The sequence below is a fragment of the Somniosus microcephalus genome, chromosome 2 (genome assembly GCF_052327205.1).
Source record: "Somniosus microcephalus isolate GS21.2 chromosome 2, FLI_Smic_1.0, whole genome shotgun sequence".
NCBI classification, from domain to species: Eukaryota; Metazoa; Chordata; class Chondrichthyes; order Squaliformes; family Somniosidae; genus Somniosus; species Somniosus microcephalus.
In genome coordinates this window covers 227586273-227605023 of record NC_140988.1, presented here as the reverse complement: position 1 = coordinate 227605023, position 18751 = coordinate 227586273, and the positions used below count along the sequence as shown (strand labels likewise).

At 49.1% G+C, this 18751-nt stretch overlaps 1 protein-coding gene across 1 annotated transcript in view; it reads left to right on the top strand.

Annotated features, from left to right (window-relative positions):
• nfxl1 (nuclear transcription factor, X-box binding-like 1) overlaps window positions 1–18751 on the top strand; it is a 217386-nt gene that overhangs the window by 147609 nt on the left and 51026 nt on the right. Inside the window, exons 16-17 of the mRNA XM_085969766.1 lie at window positions 4279–4416; window positions 17896–18062. Coding sequence (XP_085825892.1) covers window positions 4279–4416; window positions 17896–18062 — 305 coding nt within the window. The remainder of the gene's footprint in view (window positions 1–4278; window positions 4417–17895; window positions 18063–18751) is intronic.

Here is an 18751-nt window from a genome sequence, read left to right as displayed (position 1 = left end):
CTAAACCTTCATGATTTTAAACACTTCTATCGCATCTCCTCTTCGCCTTCTCTGCTCTAAGCTTCTCCAGATAATTACATCAAACTTCCAAGATAAAAGCTTTGAAGTTTCTCCCTGACTACTAAAGGCAATCAAGCAAGCATTTCCAGATATAAATGTAACTTTACCTTGTATATTATTTTGAACCTACCTGGTTCCATTCTTTGATAATGGCCCATAATTTGTGGCCCCTAGGGGCGCGTACGAGGAGGGCCACGCAAGTTCCGGGTTTTCACGTGCGAAGCGCATGCGCGAAAACCCAGAACTTGCGATCTGTCAAGAATCTTCTTGACCGATCATCCGCCTTTCCGGGAAAAGGGCATCTGTGGGCGGAGAGTTGGGCTATTTGCCCAGCGAATGTCCATGAAATTCTTATGCCTGGTAAAAGCAGGCGTAAGGCCTGTTTTTACCAGTGTAAGCGTTTGAAAAAAATTATTTTAATATTTTTAAAATCATTTATGCATTAAAAAACCTGTGCAATAAGGTAAGTTTATTTTTAGCCCCTTTAAAACATTTAAATTTATTCTTCAAAAAATTAAAATTTGGTTTTAAATATTTAATTAAATGGCATTTTAATTAATTTTAAACATGTAATTTTTTATTTATTTATTTGATGTGTATATGTATTTTTTTAGGGTATTCCCATTCATGCTTTATGGGTTTTCCGTACATACAGAATCCCCATAAGCATGAATGGGGATTCCCTTCTTTCATTCATTGGGCTGCCCCATGTGATCCCAGGGGTGCTTGCGAACGGCATGCATCCCTGGGATATGTGGGCCTCTACCCGTGGGTACCCGGAGAGCCCCACGACCGCGAATCCCCGTACCTCTCGGACCACCAGGTACGTGGACATTTTATTTGCGGATCAGAGGCATTTTCCCGCGGGAAGCCTCCAACCACAAATTCCATGTAATGACCTCAAGTGGAAGGATAAAGGTAGATTTTAAGTGCATCTACATCAGTTGTGCAAGTGTAGAACTGATCTTCAACCTTGCATAGGACTGGAGGGACCTTGCCATAGTTCTGAATAATGTAGAACCTTTTGTTTTTATCTATTCATTCCTGGGATGTGGGCGTCGCTGGCAAGGCCAGCATTTATTTCCCATCCCTAATTGCCCTTGAGAAGGTCGTGGTGAGCCACCTTCTTGAAACGCTGCAGTCCGTGTGGTGAAGGTACTCCCACAGTGCTGTTAGGGAGGGCGTTCCAGGATTTTGACCCAGCGACGATGAAGGAATGGCGATATATTTCCAAGTCAGGATGGTGTGTGACTTAGAGGGGATGGTGTTCCCATACGCTTGCTGCCCTTGTCCTTCTAGGTGGTAGAGGTCACGGGTTTGGGAGGTGCTGTCAAAGAAACCTTGGCGCGTTGCTGCAGTGCATCTCCTTGCTGCCACGCTCAGTCAAGCGGTGCCTTAATGTTAAGGGCAGCCACTCTCGCCTCACCTCTGGAATTCAGTGCATCTTGTAGATGATGCACACTGCAGCCACGGTGCGCCGGTGGTGGAGGGAGTAAATGTTTAAGGTGGTGGATGGGGTGCCAATCAAGCGGCTGCTTTGTCCTGGATGGTGTTGAGCTCCTTGAGTGTCGTTGGAGCTGCAAGTGGAGGGTATTCCATCACGCTCCTGACTTGGGCCTTGTAGATGGTGGAAAGACTTTGGGGAGTCAAGAGTTGAGACACTCGCCTCAGAATACCCAGCCTCTGACCTGCTCTTGTTGCCACAGTATTTATGTGGCTGGTCCAGTTAAGTTTCTGGTCAGTGGTGACCCAAGATGTTAATTGTGGGAGATTTGGTGATAGTAATGCCGTTGAATGTTGTGGGGAAGTGGCTAGACTCCCTCTTGTTGGAAATAGTCATTGCCTGGCACTTGTGTGGCACAAATGTTACTTGCCACTTGTCAACCCAAGCCTGAATGTCGTCCAGGTCTTGCTGTTTGCGGGCCCAGACTGCATCATTATCTGAGGAGTAGCAAGTGGAAGTAAACACTGTGCAATCATCAGCGAACATCCCCACTTCTGACCTTATGATGGAGGGAAGGTCATCGATGAAGCAGCTGAAGGTGGTTGGGCCTAGGACACTGCCTTGCAGAACACCTGCAGCGATGTCCTGGGGCTGAGATGATTGGCCTCCAACAACCACAACCATCTTCCTTTTTGCTAGGTATGACTCCAGCCAGTGGAGAGTTTTCCCCCCTGACTCCCATTGAATTCAATTTTACTAGGGCTCCTTGCTGCCACGCTCAGTCAAGCGGTGCCTTAATGTTAAGGGCAGTCACTCTCGCCTCACCTCTGGAATTCAGTCCTTTTGTCCATGTTTGGTTATAATGAGGTCTGTAGCCAAGTGGTCCTGGCAAAACCCAAACTGAGCATTGGTGAGCAATTTATTGGTGAGTAAGTGCCAATTGATTGCACTGTCAACGACACCTTCCATCACTTTGCTGATGATTGAGAGTCGACTGATGGGGTGGTAATTGGCGGGATTGGATAAGTTCTGCTTTTTGTGGATAGGACATACCTGGGCAGTTTTCCACGTTGTCTAGCAGATGCCAGTGTTGTAGCTGTACTAGAACAGCTTGGCTAGAGGCACAGCTAGTTCTGAAGCACAAGTCTTAGAACAACAGCCAGGATGTTGTCAGGGCCCATAGCCTTTGTTGTATCCAGTGCGCTCAGCGGTTTCTTGATATCACATGAAGTGAATTGAATTGGCTGAAGACTGGCTTCTGTGATGGTGGGGACCATAGGAGGAGGCAGAGATGGATCATCCACTCGACACCTCTGGCTGAAGATGGTTGCAAACGCTTCAGTCTTGTCTGTTACTGCTACCAATACTGTCATGGACAGATCCACTTGCGATAAGTAGATTGGTGAGGACGAAGTTAAGAAGGTTTTTCCCTCGTGTTCTCTCACCACCTGCTGCAGGCCCAGTTTGGCAGCTTCCTCCTTCAGGACTCGGTCAGTAGTGGTGCTTCTGAGCCACACTTGGTGATGGACATTGAAGTCCCCCACCCAGAGTACATTCTGTGCCCTTGCTACCCTCTGCTTCTACCAAGTGGTTTTCAACATGGAGGAGTACTGATTCATCAGCTGAGGGAGGGTGGTAGGTGGTAATCAGCAGGTGGTTTCCTTGCCCATGCTTGACCTAAAGCCATGAGATTTCATGGGCTCTGGAGTCAATGAGCACTCCCTTCCGACCATCTCCCACTGCGCCGCCACCTCTGTTGGGTCTGTCCTGCCGGTGGGACAGGACCTGCCCAGGGATGGTGAATGCTGAGTCTGGTACTTTGGCTTGATGTCAAGGGCAGTCACTCTCACCTCACCTCTGGAATTCAGTCCTTTTGTCCATGTTTGGACCAAGGTTGTAATGAGGTCTGTAGCCAAGTGGTCCTGGCAAAACCCAAACTGAGCATTGGTGAGCAAGTTATTGGTGAGTAAGTGCCAATTGATTGCACTGTCAACGACACCTTCCATCACTTTGCTGATGATTGAGAGTCGACTGATGGGGTGGTAATTGGCGGGATTGGATAAGTTCTGCTTTTTGTGGATAGGACATACCTGGGCAGTTTTCCACATTGTCTAGCAGATGCCAGTGTTGTAGCTGTACTGGAACAGCTTGGCTAGAGGCATGAAAGGTATGATTCTGTAAGTATGACTGTTGGGCTGTTGCTTGACTAGTCTGTGGGACAGCTCTCCCAATTTTGGCACAATTCCCCAGATTTTCGCGAGGAGGACTTTGCAGGGTCAACTGGGCTGGGTGTGCCTTTGTCGTGTCCGAATCCTGTGCCTCAGTCGATGCTGGGTGGTCCGTCCGGTTTTATTCTTATTGTTTTTTGTAGCGGTTTGGTACAACTGAGTGGTTTGCTAGGCCATTTCAGAGGGCATTTAAGACTCAACCAGATGCTGTGGGTCTGGAGTCACATATAGGCCAGACCAGGTAAGGACAGCAGATTTCCTACCCTAATTATTTAAATTCTTACATATGCACATGGAATACTATGCAGACATAGAGGCCTGGTAAATAGCCCAAACTTGAAATACTGCTGAAATTATTATTATATAAAAGTGTACTGTTTTAAATTTATCGATAAATTAACCTTCACAAGGAATTGAGAGGAGTATTGCATTTAGTAAGGTGAAAATAAGTTTTCTTTTCCTCAGAAGCATCATTGTGCTTTGACATGTGACTGTGTTTAGGTGCTAAGGCAGTTGTAATGTATAATTCTTTTTTTTGTATTTCAGGTTAATCCTTTGCCTTGTCATGCGGTAGGGCACTACTCCTGTAAAAAACCTTGTGGACGACTCCTGGTCTGTGGGAATCACACCTGTGCAACAGAATGCCATGCAGTCACCATAGTGGATGGAGATGATAAACAAAAGGTATGGAAACTATACAGCGAGGATTCTTGCGCTCTAAAGAGCACTTTTATGTGTTTAATATTGTTCCAGATTATATTTCATTTCCTATTGTGAAAATATTTGTAAAATTTCAATTGTGATTTTCATTCTTTCATAATTTTCCTTTGCTTTTCCACATCACTCAGCCATCCCTCATTCTTTTTACTTTCTTTAACCAAAATTTACCACTTCACTTATTCAATATACTTCCTATTTGCAAGTATTGCTTGCAAATTTGGATGCACTCTCTCTCTAGCTCTAGCTGTACATAGTAAACAGAAGCAGTCTCGGAACAGAGTCCTATGGGACACCACTGCCCGCTTCCAACCTCTCTGAGAAACTGCCCTAAACTCCTATTCTCTGTGTTCTCCCATCTAATCTTGTCAAAGGCTTTCTGAATTTCCATATATACCACAACCACCTCATTTGCCATCTGGCACCTCAAAGAACTTTCAGGTTTGTCGAGCATGATCTTCCTTTCTGAAATCCTTCTTGGCTGCTTCTAATTATTTCCATCTAGGTATTTAGTAATTTCATCTTTAATTAAAGATTCCAGAATTTTCTCTACCATAGATGTTATATGGAATGCATTTGCAACAGTTTTCTAGAACAATATGTTGAGGAACCAACTGGGGAACAGGCTATTTTAGATCTAGTATTGTGTAATGAGACGGGGTTAATTAGTAATCTTATAGTAAAGAATCCTCTGGGAAGATCATAATATGATAGAATTTCATATTAAGTTTGAGAGTGATGTGTTTAAGTCTGAAACTAGGGTCTTGAATTTAAATAAAGCCAATTTCGGAGGTGTAAGGAGCGAGTTGCTGAGGTAGATTAGAAAATTAGATTAAAAGATATGACGGTAGATAAGGAATGGCAAACATTTAAAGATATAATTCTCAACAAATATACATTCCCTTGTGGAATTAAAACTCAACTGGAAAAGTGGTACAGCCATGGCTAACTAGAGAAGTTAATTACAGTATTAGATTAAAAGAAGAGGCTTACAATGTTGCCAAAAACGAGTAGTAAGCCTGAGGATTGGGAGGGCTTTAAAAATCAACAAAGGATGACCAAGAAATTGATTAAGAGGGAGAAAATAGAATATGAGAGTAAACTAGCAAAAAAAATAAAAACAGATTGTAAGAGCTTTTACAGGTATGTAAAAAGGAAGAGATTAGTGAAAGTAAACATGGATCCCTTAGAGGCAGAGACGGGAGAAAATATAATAGGGAATAAGGACATGGCAGAGACATTAAACAAATATTCTGTGTGTGTCTTCACAGTAGAAGACACAAAGAACATACTGGAAATTGTGGGGAACCAAGGGTCTAATGAGAGTGAGGAACCTAAAGTGGTTAATATTATTCAAGAAAAAGAAATTCATGGGACTAAAAGCCGATAAATCCCCTGGATCTGATGGCCTACACCCTAGGGTTTTAAAAAAGGTGGCTGCAGAGATAGTGGATGCATTGGTTTTGATCTTCCAGAATTCCTTAGATTCTAGAACGGTCCCCGTAGATTGGAAGGTAGAAAATAGTGTGTGGTCCCTTTAAATTTGCTGTGAGGCCGCGCATGCACGGTATCTTCTAGTGGCAGCCACTTGTGAGTGGCCTGTGTGGGACCTCCTGATTGATGCGCAGCCCTGCACCCACGCACCTTAAGGGGAACATTGCTTTCCAGTCTGCCAGCACACATCCACTCAATAGAACTTTGAGATATAATTTCTAGGGCCTTCGCTATCTGTCTGTAGTTGCCTCAGTATCCATGGATGTATCCCATCAGGTGTTTTCCTTTAGCTTACCTAACTTCTCTAATAGTATCCTTTTTATTTATTTTTAATATCTGTCCTCTCATTAAGAAATTCAGGATTTACCTCCTCCCAAATATCCTTCTCTTTTGTAATCACTGAAGCAAAGTACTTGTTAACTAACAGAAAATGCTGGAAAAACTCAGCAGGTCAAGCAACATCCGTGGACAGAAATTTGAGTTGACGTTTCGGGTCGAACCCTTCTCCAGTTTTGAAGAAGGGTTCGACCCGAAACGTCAACTCAAATTTCTGTCCACGGATGTTGCCTGACCTGCTGAGTTTTTCCAGCATTTTCTGTTGTTATTTCGGATTTCCAACATCCGCAGTATTTTGCTATCGTACTTGCTAACTATCCCTGCTAGTTTCCGTTTACCCTGTACAAAATCACTGTCCTTTCTTCTTGGGGGTCCAGCTTACCTTGAACAGTTCTCTTTTTACTGACATATTTGTAGAATACTGTTACATAGAGTTACATCTATCTATATATATAAAGCGATGCTTCTGTCTGTCTGTCCTTCTGTCTGTCTATCTGTCTGTCATCGCGTGTACGTCTGGGCGGCTATGCACTCGAAAGTTACAGGGCGTACCTACGCGTGCGTTACGTCGAAAGAAAGCTTACATTTCCAAAACGGTCTTAAGCGTATTACGTTTCGGCCGGGCTAAAATCGCGCCCGCGGTATCCGAAAAACCTTCAACATTCCGCTCATTAGCATCTCATTATCCGCTCATTAGCGACAGAGTGACCTCGAGGTCAACCAATCGTACGCCGGCTTGCTGCCGCGTGCGGCCGGGCCCTCCTACGGTCGAGTGACGGGACGATTGACCAATCCTACGCTTTGGTCACCTGGCGGCCGACCAATCGGTGCGTGTGTGGGCGGCCTTATCGTTCTGAACCAAGGTGAGTAGCCGCCATCTTGCTTCCATTCTTTTTCCTGCTTTCTGCGTCTTTCTTTTCAAATATACATTTCCAGCAAAATAAAATTGAATTTATTAAATTGTTTTAAAAAAAATCACTCATTTGTAAATATTTCTCTAACCTGAAGATTCTTTTTCCTACCTTTCCCCGTTTTTTTCTTAGGCCTGAAAGCCTGGGCCTTTCTTGCCCAGCCAGGCCCGAGCTAGGTAATTGGGCTTCTGCTAAGCTCCTCACCCCGCCCCCCGGTGTCACGTTACCCGGGGCAACGGCGTCAGCCACGAGGGTCAGGGAGCGCGCGCAGCAGGAGCAGGTGAGACGCGGCGTCTCTCTCTATTCCGCGCTCGGCTCGGGCAGGGCTCTCGAGAGTGCGGATCTCGGCCTTGGTGAGCGGGGCTCTCGGAGTGCGGGGTGGGGCGGCTTGGAGAGTGGGGCTCTCGGCCGGGGGGGGGGGGGGCGGGGCTCGGAGAGCGGGGCTCTCTGGAGTGCGGGGCGGGCTCGGAGAGCAGGGCTCTCGGGAGTGCGGGGCGGGGCGGCTGGGGCTTCGAGAGCGGGGCTCTCGGGAGTGCGGGGCGGGGCGGCGCGGCAGGGTTACCCCGGCAACCGCCGTGGCCGTCTCTCAGCCTCAAGCCCTCCCTTCCCCCCCGCCCCTGCCCTCCCCCCTTTCCCCTCCCCCTTTCCCCTCCCCCTCCCCCTCCCCCTCCCTTCCCCCCCCGCCCTCCCTTCCCCCCCGCCCTCCCTTCCCCCCTCCCCCCTCATCCCCCCCGCCCCCCGCCCTCCCTTCCCCCCCGCCCTCCTTCCCCCCCGCCCTCCCTTCGCCCCCCGCCCTCCCTTCGCCCCCCGCCCTCCCTTCGCCCCCCGCCCTCCCTTCGCCCCCCGCCCTCCCTTCGCCCCCCGCCCTCCCTTCGCCCCCCGCCCTCCTTCGCCCCCCGCCCTCCCTTCGCCCCCCGCCCTCCCTTCGCCCCCGCCCTCCCTTCGCCGCCCTCGCCCTCCCTTCGCCCCCCGCCCTCCCTTCGCCCCCGCCCTCCCTTCGCCCCCGCCCTCCCTTCGCCCCCCGCCCTCCTTCGCCCCCCCGCCCTCCCTTCGCCCCCCGCCCTCCCTTCGCCCCCCGCCCTCCCTTCGCCCCCCGCCCCTCCTTCGCCCCCCGCCCTCCCTTCGCCCCCCGCCCTCCTTCGCCCCCCGCCCTCCCTTCGCCCCCCCCGCCCTCCTTCGCCCCCTCCGCCCTCCCTTCGCCCCCCCGCCCTCCCTTCGCCCCCCCGCCCTCCCTTCGCCCCCCCCCGCTCCTTCCCCCCCCCTTCCCCCCCCCCGCCCTCCCTTCCCCCCCCCCCGCCCTCCCTTCCCCCCCCGCCCTCCCTTTCCCCCCCGCCCTCCCTTCCCCCCCCCGCCCTCCCTTCCCCCCCCCCTCCCTCCCTTCCCCCCCCGCCCTCCCTTCCCCCCCCGCCCGCCCTCCCTTCCCCCCCCGCCCTCCCTCCCTTCCCCCCCCGCCCTCCCTCCCTTCCCCCCCGCCGCCCTCCCTTCCCCCAGTCTCTCTCTCTCTCTCTCTCTCTCTCTCTCTCTTCCCCCAGTCTCTCTCTCTCTCTCTCTCTCTCTTCCCCCCAGTCTCTCTCTCTCTCTCTCTTCCCCCCCAGTCTCTCTCTTCCCCCCAGTCTCTCTCTCTCTCTTCCCCAGTCCTCTCTCTCTCTCTTCCCCCCAGTCGCTCTCTCTCTTCCCCCCCCCCAGTCGCGCGCTCTCTCTCTCTCTCTCCCCCCCCCCCCCCCCCAGTCGCTCTCTCTCTCTCTCTCTCTCTCTCTCTCTCTCTTCCAACAACAACATGCCCTCGAAAAAGCCTCGGCACTGCCGGGCACTTCAGCTAGTAGAATATAAAGCACTGCAGCAGGCCATTCGGTTATTTTAAATATTTTTTGAAATTCTCTCCGTATACTCCTTGCTTTCTTTATACCTCTCTTATTTTCCTATATTTCCTTTTTTTTCATTTTTATCAAACATATAGGCCCCTACATGCTATTTATTTTCCATTTTAGTTTGTTTCTAACCTCTTCATTTATCTACATCACCCTGATGTCTCCTTTTAATGGCATTTATTCTTCAACTCTACAATCTCCTATTTTAAAAAAAATCCCTTCATTGATCTGCAGTCTTGTTTGCCAATTTCTCTCTCCATCTCAACTGAGTTGGCTCTTAATTTAGTTAGTGAACCTGCTGGGCATTTATAGCAATCCAGCAGCTCTCATGCTACCACATCACAAATTACAAGATTTATTGAGTTCACAACTTTTCATGGTGGGATTTGAATTCATAACCTCTAGGTTCAACTTAGTTAGCTCAGTAGTAAGCTTTCTAAAGCAGCCATATTCCAATTTGGGGCTCTTGATTTTTGTACTAGCCTTTTCCCTTTCTATTTGAACCTTAAACCGCATCGTATTCTGGTCACTACATGATGTGAGGCCGGCCCCGCTCCTCCGGCCCTGATCCTTCGCCCTCGGCAATGCTGACCCCCGAACCAGCAATCCCGGATCACCGACTCCTGGACCAGCAATCTTGGACCAGCGATGCCAACTGAGGCCTACCTGCCTGCAGCCAGCCAGCCTCTCCAGCTGGCTGGCTGCGGGCGGGAATCCGAGGGCCGAGATTCAAATTAGGCCCTGCTGGTAAAATCTGGAGGGCCTGCAGGAAACCCGGCCTCCCGGGTTTCCCACCTGCCTCGGAGCACCCCCCCGCTCCTAACCCGTCTCCCTGGAGAAAAGCGCGACCTATATCTTCCTGTAGCACAATTGCTTCTAATTCCCCAAGTTTATTTCCCACACACTGAGCATTGCAATATGTGCACTTTTTCCTTCTTTGTCCGTATTCAACGCTACTTCCTTTCCTTTGATTTTTTTCTTTATCCAACTCTGTTCCCTGCTTATAACTAGTCAACTTGATTTTCTTCCTCTACTCCCTTTATTCCTTACTGCTAATGTTTTTTTATTTGTGTATTTATTTCATCTATATCTACCTTCTCTCCTTGTTCTTTGATTGCTTTTCTTTTCCTTCCTGTTTTAAATGACTCTTCGCTTCCCTATTTATCCATTTGCTAGTTCATCAACTTCTTTCCTGTTCAGCTTTAGCACATCCTTGCAAAATGGCTCCCAGAACTTAAATGAGACTCTGAACTTATTTCCTTGAGAAAATAAAAGCAAAATACTGCAAAATGTACCTCATAAGTGGGGTGGCATATGAGCAACTACTTGTTTCAAGCTCAAAAAAGTTCCTTTTTTTTGTATTGTTAAGTTGCATGATGTACTTTGGAAATACCCAGACTGCAGGTATTCTTCTAAAGCAACATGCAGGTATTTTTTCCCTTCTATATGATGTAATAGAAATTCAGTTGTATTAATATAAAAGTTCAGTGGTGAAGGCACAGAAGCCTCCAGTTGAATGCTAAACATGGTGCGTGAAGGATTGGTTATATAGTAACGATCACTTGGGTCCTGGCTGCAAATTCTGGAAGAATAGCAGAGGAAAATTGATGGAAATCTTCAAACTGAAATGATGTGGATCTGACATGGCCATTAAACAATAAAAGTTTTTTTTCCCACTAAACTGTACACTGTAGACCTGGTTCTTCCTGTCTGTCATCCTGAATCAAATCTGGTTTTATTGTATTGTTATGTTGCAATCACTGACATTTTTGCAATAACCTGATTTTATTTGGAGAAGGAAAAGATGAACTTAGTAGTTGTAATTACATTCTGAATCCAATATTTACAATGCACATGTCCCTAATTAACATGCCATAAGCATCTCAAATTTCCCAATGAAATTTCCATGATTCTGAATTTATTTTGCCACCCACCAATGCAATGTTACAATCTTGAAGAACCATCTGAATATATTTTTGTTTTAAAAAAAAGTTAAATTTTTCATGGCTAAATAAATGTTGTACATTTAGAAAACTACGGCCTAGAAATTCAGTTGTTTGCGCCAGCCGCTAGCGCCTTAGGAGGAGGAGAAGTGGGGCGCTAAGCGGCTAGCGCCCGGTCGCGGCGCGATCTGCGCCTCCTGCGAAATTCAGTTAAGATTTAGCGGCGGCACAAAACCTTTGCGCGTGCAGATCCTGACGTCATTTCATGGTGCAACGCCCTTTGTGCGCCCCGAACCGGAAATTCAGTGGCGCCGGCCTATTGTGCGCCTGGCGCCCCCCCGCGACTGGTAGAGAGGAACGGTTCCCAGTCGCTGTGGGGGGTGCGAATTAAAGGGGACTCCTCCTGCAGTATAAATGGCAGCCATTTTGCTCCACTCCTTCTTTGTGAGAGACGGCTATTTGGAGAGAGACAAAGGTAGAGAGCTTTCTGGTTTGGCTGAACTCTCGCACAGGTACTTGTGGCTTCAGGCCAGAGCTTTGCACTTGTATTTAACTTTCAGTGCCATAGCATTGATTCGAAAACATATAATGGGGGCTGCAATGGGTGGAAACGTTGGCTTACTGCATTGCATTCAAAGGGCTCAGAGACGCCATGAGAGAGTGCCAGTCATGGCCAGACGGAGAAGGGCCAATAGGCATCGGCAAAGGAGGCCCTTACCCACCCAGGGTATACCGCCAGCAGTTCTCATATCTGAACATGTCTGAGGAGCAGTGTGTTCGGAGGCTGCGATTCAGAAGGGAGGTGGTCACTGAGATCTGCCACCTGCTTCGCAGAGATCTGCAGCCACAGCTCAGGAGCAGGACGTCTCTGTCAGTGGCAGTGAAGGTGACGGTGGCGCTCAACTTCTATGCCACCGGCTCCTTCCAATCCGCTACTGGGGACATTTCCAACATCTCCCAGTTCACGGTACATTGCTGCATCCGCCAGGTGACCAATGCCCTTTTCAGAAGGAGACGTCAGTTCATCTCCTTCCCCATGACCCTGGACAAGCAGCAAGAGCGTGCAATGGGATTTGCAGCATTAGCGGGCTTCCCCATGGTGCAGGACTGCACGCATGTGCTTTGCGGGCACCTCTAGAGAATGCCGAGGATTACCGCAACCGAAGGGCTACCATTCGCTCAACGTGCAGTTGGTGTGTGACTACAGGCAGCTCATCCTAGCTGTCAATGCCCGCTTTCCAGGCAGCAGCCACGATGCCTTCATCCTGCGCCAGACTTCTGTGGCAGACATTTTCGAGGCCCAGCCTCACCTACGAGGATGGCTTCTCGGGACAAAGGCTATCCTTTGTGCACCTGGCTGATGACCCCGCTCCGTGCGCCCAGCACCCCTGCTGAAGAGCGATACAATGACAGCCATCAAGCAACCAGGAACATCATTGAGCACACAATCGGTGTGCTGAAGCAATGGTTCCGCTGTCTGGATCGTTCCGGGGGAGCCCTACTCGCCTGAGCGAGTCTCCAATTTCATTGTCGTATGCTGCATGCTGCACAACCTGGCTATCCGCAGGACTCAGCCACTGCCAGCAGACATTGGAGGACCACCAGAGGAGGAGGAGCACCAGCACGGGAGGGAGGCAGAAAGTGCAAGAGCCGCCCGTCGGCGGCTTATTGCAAGTTGGTTCTAGGCCCCCTCTCAGGGAATGGCTTGTGCCAATGACAGAAGATGAATGTAGTCGCTCCACAAGCCCTCAGCCGATCAAGGCAACCAAGACTTCCAAAAGCAAACATGGACAGTGCGATTAAAGAAAATCTTTTACTGTGATACCTCTGTGACCTTCCCACATGACAAACTAATTCAGAGAAACCCCTCCAAAAAACACAAATACACCAGTCTCGGCCTCTATATATAAAACAAATACACCAGTCTCGGCCTCTATATATATAAAACAGCACATTTGGCACAGCTTCTACTTTTTCCCCTGCGAGGGTGATCGGTCTCGCTTCCGTGACTCGCCCCTACCCGCCCTGCAGCTCCTCCTCAATGGGACCCCAGTGGCTGCAGCAAGGCTGAGGGAAGGCTGCTGAGGGTCAGATGGTGAGACGGCAGATGCCCTTGGGGGTCGGCCTGGACCAGCTCTGGGCCTGGAGGGGCCGGCTGCTGACTGCTCCAACTCTGCTTGGGCGGCAGCAATCTGTCCTACGGGTGGTGGCAGCTGCAGTGGAGGAGTGACCGTGTTGGCTGCAGGAATGCTGCCAACCTGACAGAGCACAGGCACTCCCTGGTCGGCTGATACACTGGCACTCGCACGGGCCAGCACTGCAGCATGCGCAGCAATCTGCTGAAGCACAGCCTGCTGGGCTGCTGCGGCGCGGCAAGTGCCCCGGCGATGCCTGGCCGATCCAGCGAGGGTGGCAGCAGTTAGTGCCCATGTGGCCCTGGTCTGTGCCTGCATGACACCAGCCAGTGAATGCACGGCACGACTGAGCACTTGGCTAGAAGCCGCCTGTGAGGCAGTGAAGTCCTGCTGACTCCTAGCCTGTGCTGCCGCAAAGTCCTGCAGACTCCTGGCCTGTGCTGCACTGAATTGTTGCAGACTCCTGGCCTGTGCTGCCCCGAATTCCTGTACACTCCTTGCCAGTGACTCTATGGAGTCAGGCATCCTTGCCACTGCAGCCATGAGCTCAGTGTGCCTGCGCTCAGCCTGGGCGCCCATTTCCGCAAGGAGCCGCACCTCATCTGCGCTCACCATCGCAGGACTGGAGGCCGCACTCGCTCTCCGGGGAGAAGGCCGCCGAGCTTCCCCACCCCTCCTGCGTTGCTGCAGCCCGCTGGGCCCCGGAGCTTCACTCTCCTCCGACCCTGCTCCCCTCTAGGGAAGACGTGTCACCATCATGGCCTTGGGCTGCCTCGGCTGAGGGTGTCCCTGATGGGCCGGTTTCCTCTTCCTCCTCCTCTATTTCTGACTCCGAGACAGTGCCAGCTTGAGGGGCCGCCTCCTCACCTGGCGATTCACCATCTGAAAGCAGGGAGGCACAAGAGTTGCTTTAGAGTGAGGACAGGGCGGCAGTGAGGGAGGCATGAGTGCTGCTGTGCACTGCATTGGTTCGATAGTGGCAAAGGATGCAGGTGTGAGGCGCAAGTGGAAAGAGAGAGGTCAGACAGGTGATGACCTTACCATTGGTGCCCAGAACAGGGTCTCCAGTGGCGACAGGGCCAATCAGCCGGCCTGCCATGATCCGTTCCACGCGCTGCTCTAGGCCGCTGAGCTGTTTCAGGTCAGGACGGCCTCCCCTGGTCTGTCGCTGCTGTCTTCGGTTATGCGCCAGCTTGCCCTGCAAGAGAAAGGACGGCCTCTAAGTAGTGTGAAGCCCTGATCTTGCCTGCACTGTCTCCCATGGTCGAATAGCCCTGACAGTGGCAAGCCCTGATCTTGCCTGCACTGCCTCCCATGGTCGAATAGCCCTGACAGTGGCAAGCCCTGATCTTGCCTGCACTGACTCCCATGGTCGAATAGCCCTGACAGTGGCAAGCCCTGATCTTGCCTGCACTGACTCCCATGGTCGAATAGCCCTGACAGTGTATAAAGTCCTGAATGTGCAAGTGCTTTTCATGACAGTCCCATAGCTGCTGGATGAGGGCGGGGCATTAGGGCTTTCAGGTCCCTTTGGCCATAAAGTGAGGTGCACATGCAGGGATGAGGAGGATACTGGAAAGGGTACTCACCCTGACAACCTGAGTGAGGTCGTTGAATTTTTTTCGGCATTGGGTTGGAGTCCTGCCAACCACGCTGTTGGAGGTGACCCTGTTTGCCACCTCCCTCCAGGCTTTCTGATAATCGGTGGGCAGCGGCCTCCTGCCACCCTCAGGGAAGAGGACATGGCGCCTGCGCTCCACTGCGTCAACCAGCACCCTCAGGTCACCCTCGCCAAAGCGCTGCACTCTCTCCCTGGCCTTCTCCATTCTCCTGGGCGTGGAGCAGTTCAAACAGCAGTGGTCAGGCCTTGCTTTAGGGCTGCAGTGTGCAGGGCGTGGCAGCCAAACAATTCCACCCTCCTCCTTTAAGAGCTGGCCGGCGCCTGACTGTCTGCCCTCAATGAGCAACTCGCCGCACCTGCGCTGCGCCCGCCCTCGGTGTTAGCGCCCCGGATCGCCGGCTTAGTGCCTAATGATAGTCGTGCATCGCCTGCTTTAGCGCAGCAGCAACCTCTTGGGGCGATGCAGCTGAATATCGGCGAAGGTGGCGCTAAGTTGCGCCGGGCGCAAAATTTAGCGTACGCCCAGCTGTAGCGCCCCAAACGTGGCTATACTGAATTTCTAGGCCTACATGTTGAAGAGCCATCTTTACATAACTTGTGCTTTTGAAACTAGCTTATCCTTTTGCAAAAATTTTTACAAAGGTTTCTAAACCTTTAAAGGGTTGATTTAAAAAGTAGATTCTACAGTTGGGATCAGCAGTTAATATTTTGTTTTATAATGCAGCCTATAGTATCTAGCTGATAGATAATTCAAAATAATTTATACACTTTTTTTTCAGAATTGGAAGGAAAAAAGTAAACCCCACAAGCCTAGGTTGAGAAAGGAAGGTGAAATATTCAAGCCTCCTAGTTTTTGTTTGGCTTGAGACAACTACTGTTAAAGTAAACAGAATGAATTCTTGCCTTGTCAGCATAGTGTTGGTCTCCATGGTGTTATGGGAAGCTGAGATTGGCTTAGTAAATAGGACTCTGAGAAATAGCTCTTGTTTTATAAAAGTTTGCATTTTGTTATCTGAAGACAAGTCTGAAAAGATTCTTAGTAAGTCACTAGGCTTTTTTTATGCTGTTACAAAGTCAGTTAACTCCTTAGCCCAAAATTACAAGACTCTGCTCTTGATGCAGAGCCGTGCGCGAGGAGTGCATATCAGAGAATCGGGTTTAGATGTTAGTGGCACAAATTGGGCATAGTGATTTCCATGTGCACTTTTCAGATTTGTGCACCCAGAAACCAGATTCTTTGTCAGGAGCAGATTCTTGCAGTTTTGGGACTATTGGGTCCATTTTGATATTGCTATCTGCACCAGCTCTGTAACACCTAATAATAACATTGGCCCTGATTTTAAGGGGGGTGGAGGTGGTGCAAGGGCGAGTATAGTGTGTGTGAGCCCTAAAGCAGGCACTGCACTCCGGGAACATAGAGATCCGGCCGATCTTAATGGCCGGGCTTCATTACCATAGATAATTTTCTTGTCCCACCTGAACTCGGCCAGATTCAGTACCTGGCTGACGGGCGGGAGTGGGAATTCGCCAGCAGGAGGCCCCAACTGTGGACCCAGATATGTGGCGATTGTGGGGGGGGGGGCTTCTGGATGCGATCGGGGTGGGGGGGGGAGGGGGAGCCAGGGACAAGGCAGGCCCAAGGCTTCCTTGTGCAGCCCAGAGGAGCTGCTCTTCCTGGCCTACAAGGAAACCTAAAATTAAATTTAATTACTTACCTGCCTGAGCCTTTTCTGGCCCACGATCCACCTCCCGACAGGTCTGGCCTAAGGAAGCCATCACTACTCCCCCGCTCAAGCCTCGGACTAATAGTGCAGGTTAACGTGGGGACACGCCGGGAAGGCAGCGGGATCAGCAGGGGGTGACTGCCCTCATTTTAACGACTCCCCCCACCCAGTTTCTGCCAGGCAGAGGAAATTAAAATCAAGGCCATTGATTCAACCTTTGTTTTAAAAAAATGTTTTTAAATAGGGTTTTAAGACTATTGAAGCATTAGCCATTTTAAAAGTGTTGTCCAATACTTCAGCCATAAGACCCATGTTGTGAATTCTGAATCCAGAAGTGGTGAATCGCACTTCTGATTTGTAAGTAAAAACTGAGTAATCGACACCATCATTGGGCACGTGATCTCATTACTGATTGCATGGTGTACGCATGTGTACTTTAACCTTTTTTGTGCGTATGTTGATAAAAATGGCAAGATACAAAGTAGAGTATGCTAGTGTTTCATGATCCTTGTGAGTGCTTTAGTTCCTTGACTCTGGTGGTAGATCTGAAGTAAATATACAAATGTGAAGTACATTTACTTGTATTGTGTGAGTGTATGTAAAGTGTTTTCTACTAAAATGAGTGTGCGTGGCTAAATACGATATTGCTCTAGCCACACCTGTGGCTAGTCATCAATTGCTATAGTAATATAATTATGCTAAAAGTATACTAACTTGCTAATGTAATAAATTGCAGATATGATACTCTTAAATTGGTGTATCACTGCTCCAACATGGTGCAGTAGCACAACTAACATTTCCCATTTGGAAAAGAGGTTTGGCTATGGGAGTATGGCTTGGCAGGTTGATGAAATTGGCAAACACTAGTCATGCACTAATGACTCAATTCACTTTAACAAGTACATTGAGTCATTAGTACAAGATAAAACTCTGCTGGAATGTACAAGACCAGTCTCGGCAACTCTGAAAGTTTCCTGTTTGAAAGCAGCAAGTATGATTGGAGGCAACAGAAGATGGGTCCCTAAGTTGGAAATTGGATAGGGGGTGGGTGTGTGTTTTCACTGCTGGTACCTTGTCTCCCAGTACAAGTGTTTTTAACTAGGCTATTCCAGTGATCTTAATATGCTAAGAATTTCTGTTTTGTACTGTCCCTTAATGGTTGTTAAGGAGTGGTTCCTGTTCTGAACAAACTAATGCTATCATCCCACTTTGTTAGTATTATTGATTAACACAAAACTGGCTTTGGTTCCTGAGGTTTAGCGGTACCATTCCTATTTGTAATGTAATACCACTGGTGAACTGATCAAGAGGTTTTAACTGCAACAAACTTTTGCACTTCTATGCCTCTCATTATTAATTATTGATTGTCAATTTTATAAATAATGCATTACATTTGATTTTTGATCTTGAATAGGCAGGTAAAGAATGTCATGTGTGTGAAGAAGGATGTAGCAAAACCCGTTCATCTGGTTGCGTTCACCCATGCACTCTGCCATGTCATGATGGTGTATGCCCTCCATGTTCACAGATGATCAGAATAAAGTGTCATTGCAAGATCACAAACCTCTATGTGGAGTGCACGTAAGTACAAACTGACAGTTTGATCTCTAATTCTTGTGTTTGCCTGTGAGGGCGAAGTGTACCATCCCAAGGAAGAAAAGTCTTTAGCTAATTCAACTTGGTCATTCTTGAACTCCTTGCAACCAGCTTGAGTGATGCTGGTAAAACCCAGATAGCACCAATCACCGCTTCTCTGCCCCCCCCCCCCCACCCCACCACCCCCAGCTTATACTTCCCTCCAGAATCTTTGCTTACTCATGAATAATGTCTTTGCCATTGGTAACTGTGGCTATGACATTCGGGCACTGATGGGAACATGGCTCATCAGTGTGCAACTTCTTTTCCCTTACAGAAGCATCCCTGGTCAACTATACTTTCACTATCTGTCCTGGCCAAACCACTGTGGTGGATGCATGGGCCTCATCTCATCACAACTTGGGCTCTTTCCCTACACCTCCAGCACCTTCTCATTCAAGCTCCTTATTTTCATCCCTCACATTTTTCATTTGAAATCCTCCTTGTTTACTTTCCCTAAACCATGCACCAACTTCCTTCCTGAAATGTCCTCCCTTCACTGCACTGAGCAACACTATATCCTCGGTGATTTCCTCCGCCTTCTCAACTCTCCTAGTCCCCTTCCTTTAAATTCATACCTTCCTTTCCTCTCTCAATCTCTTCTTCATATATTCTACTGTTAACTCAGTCATTTT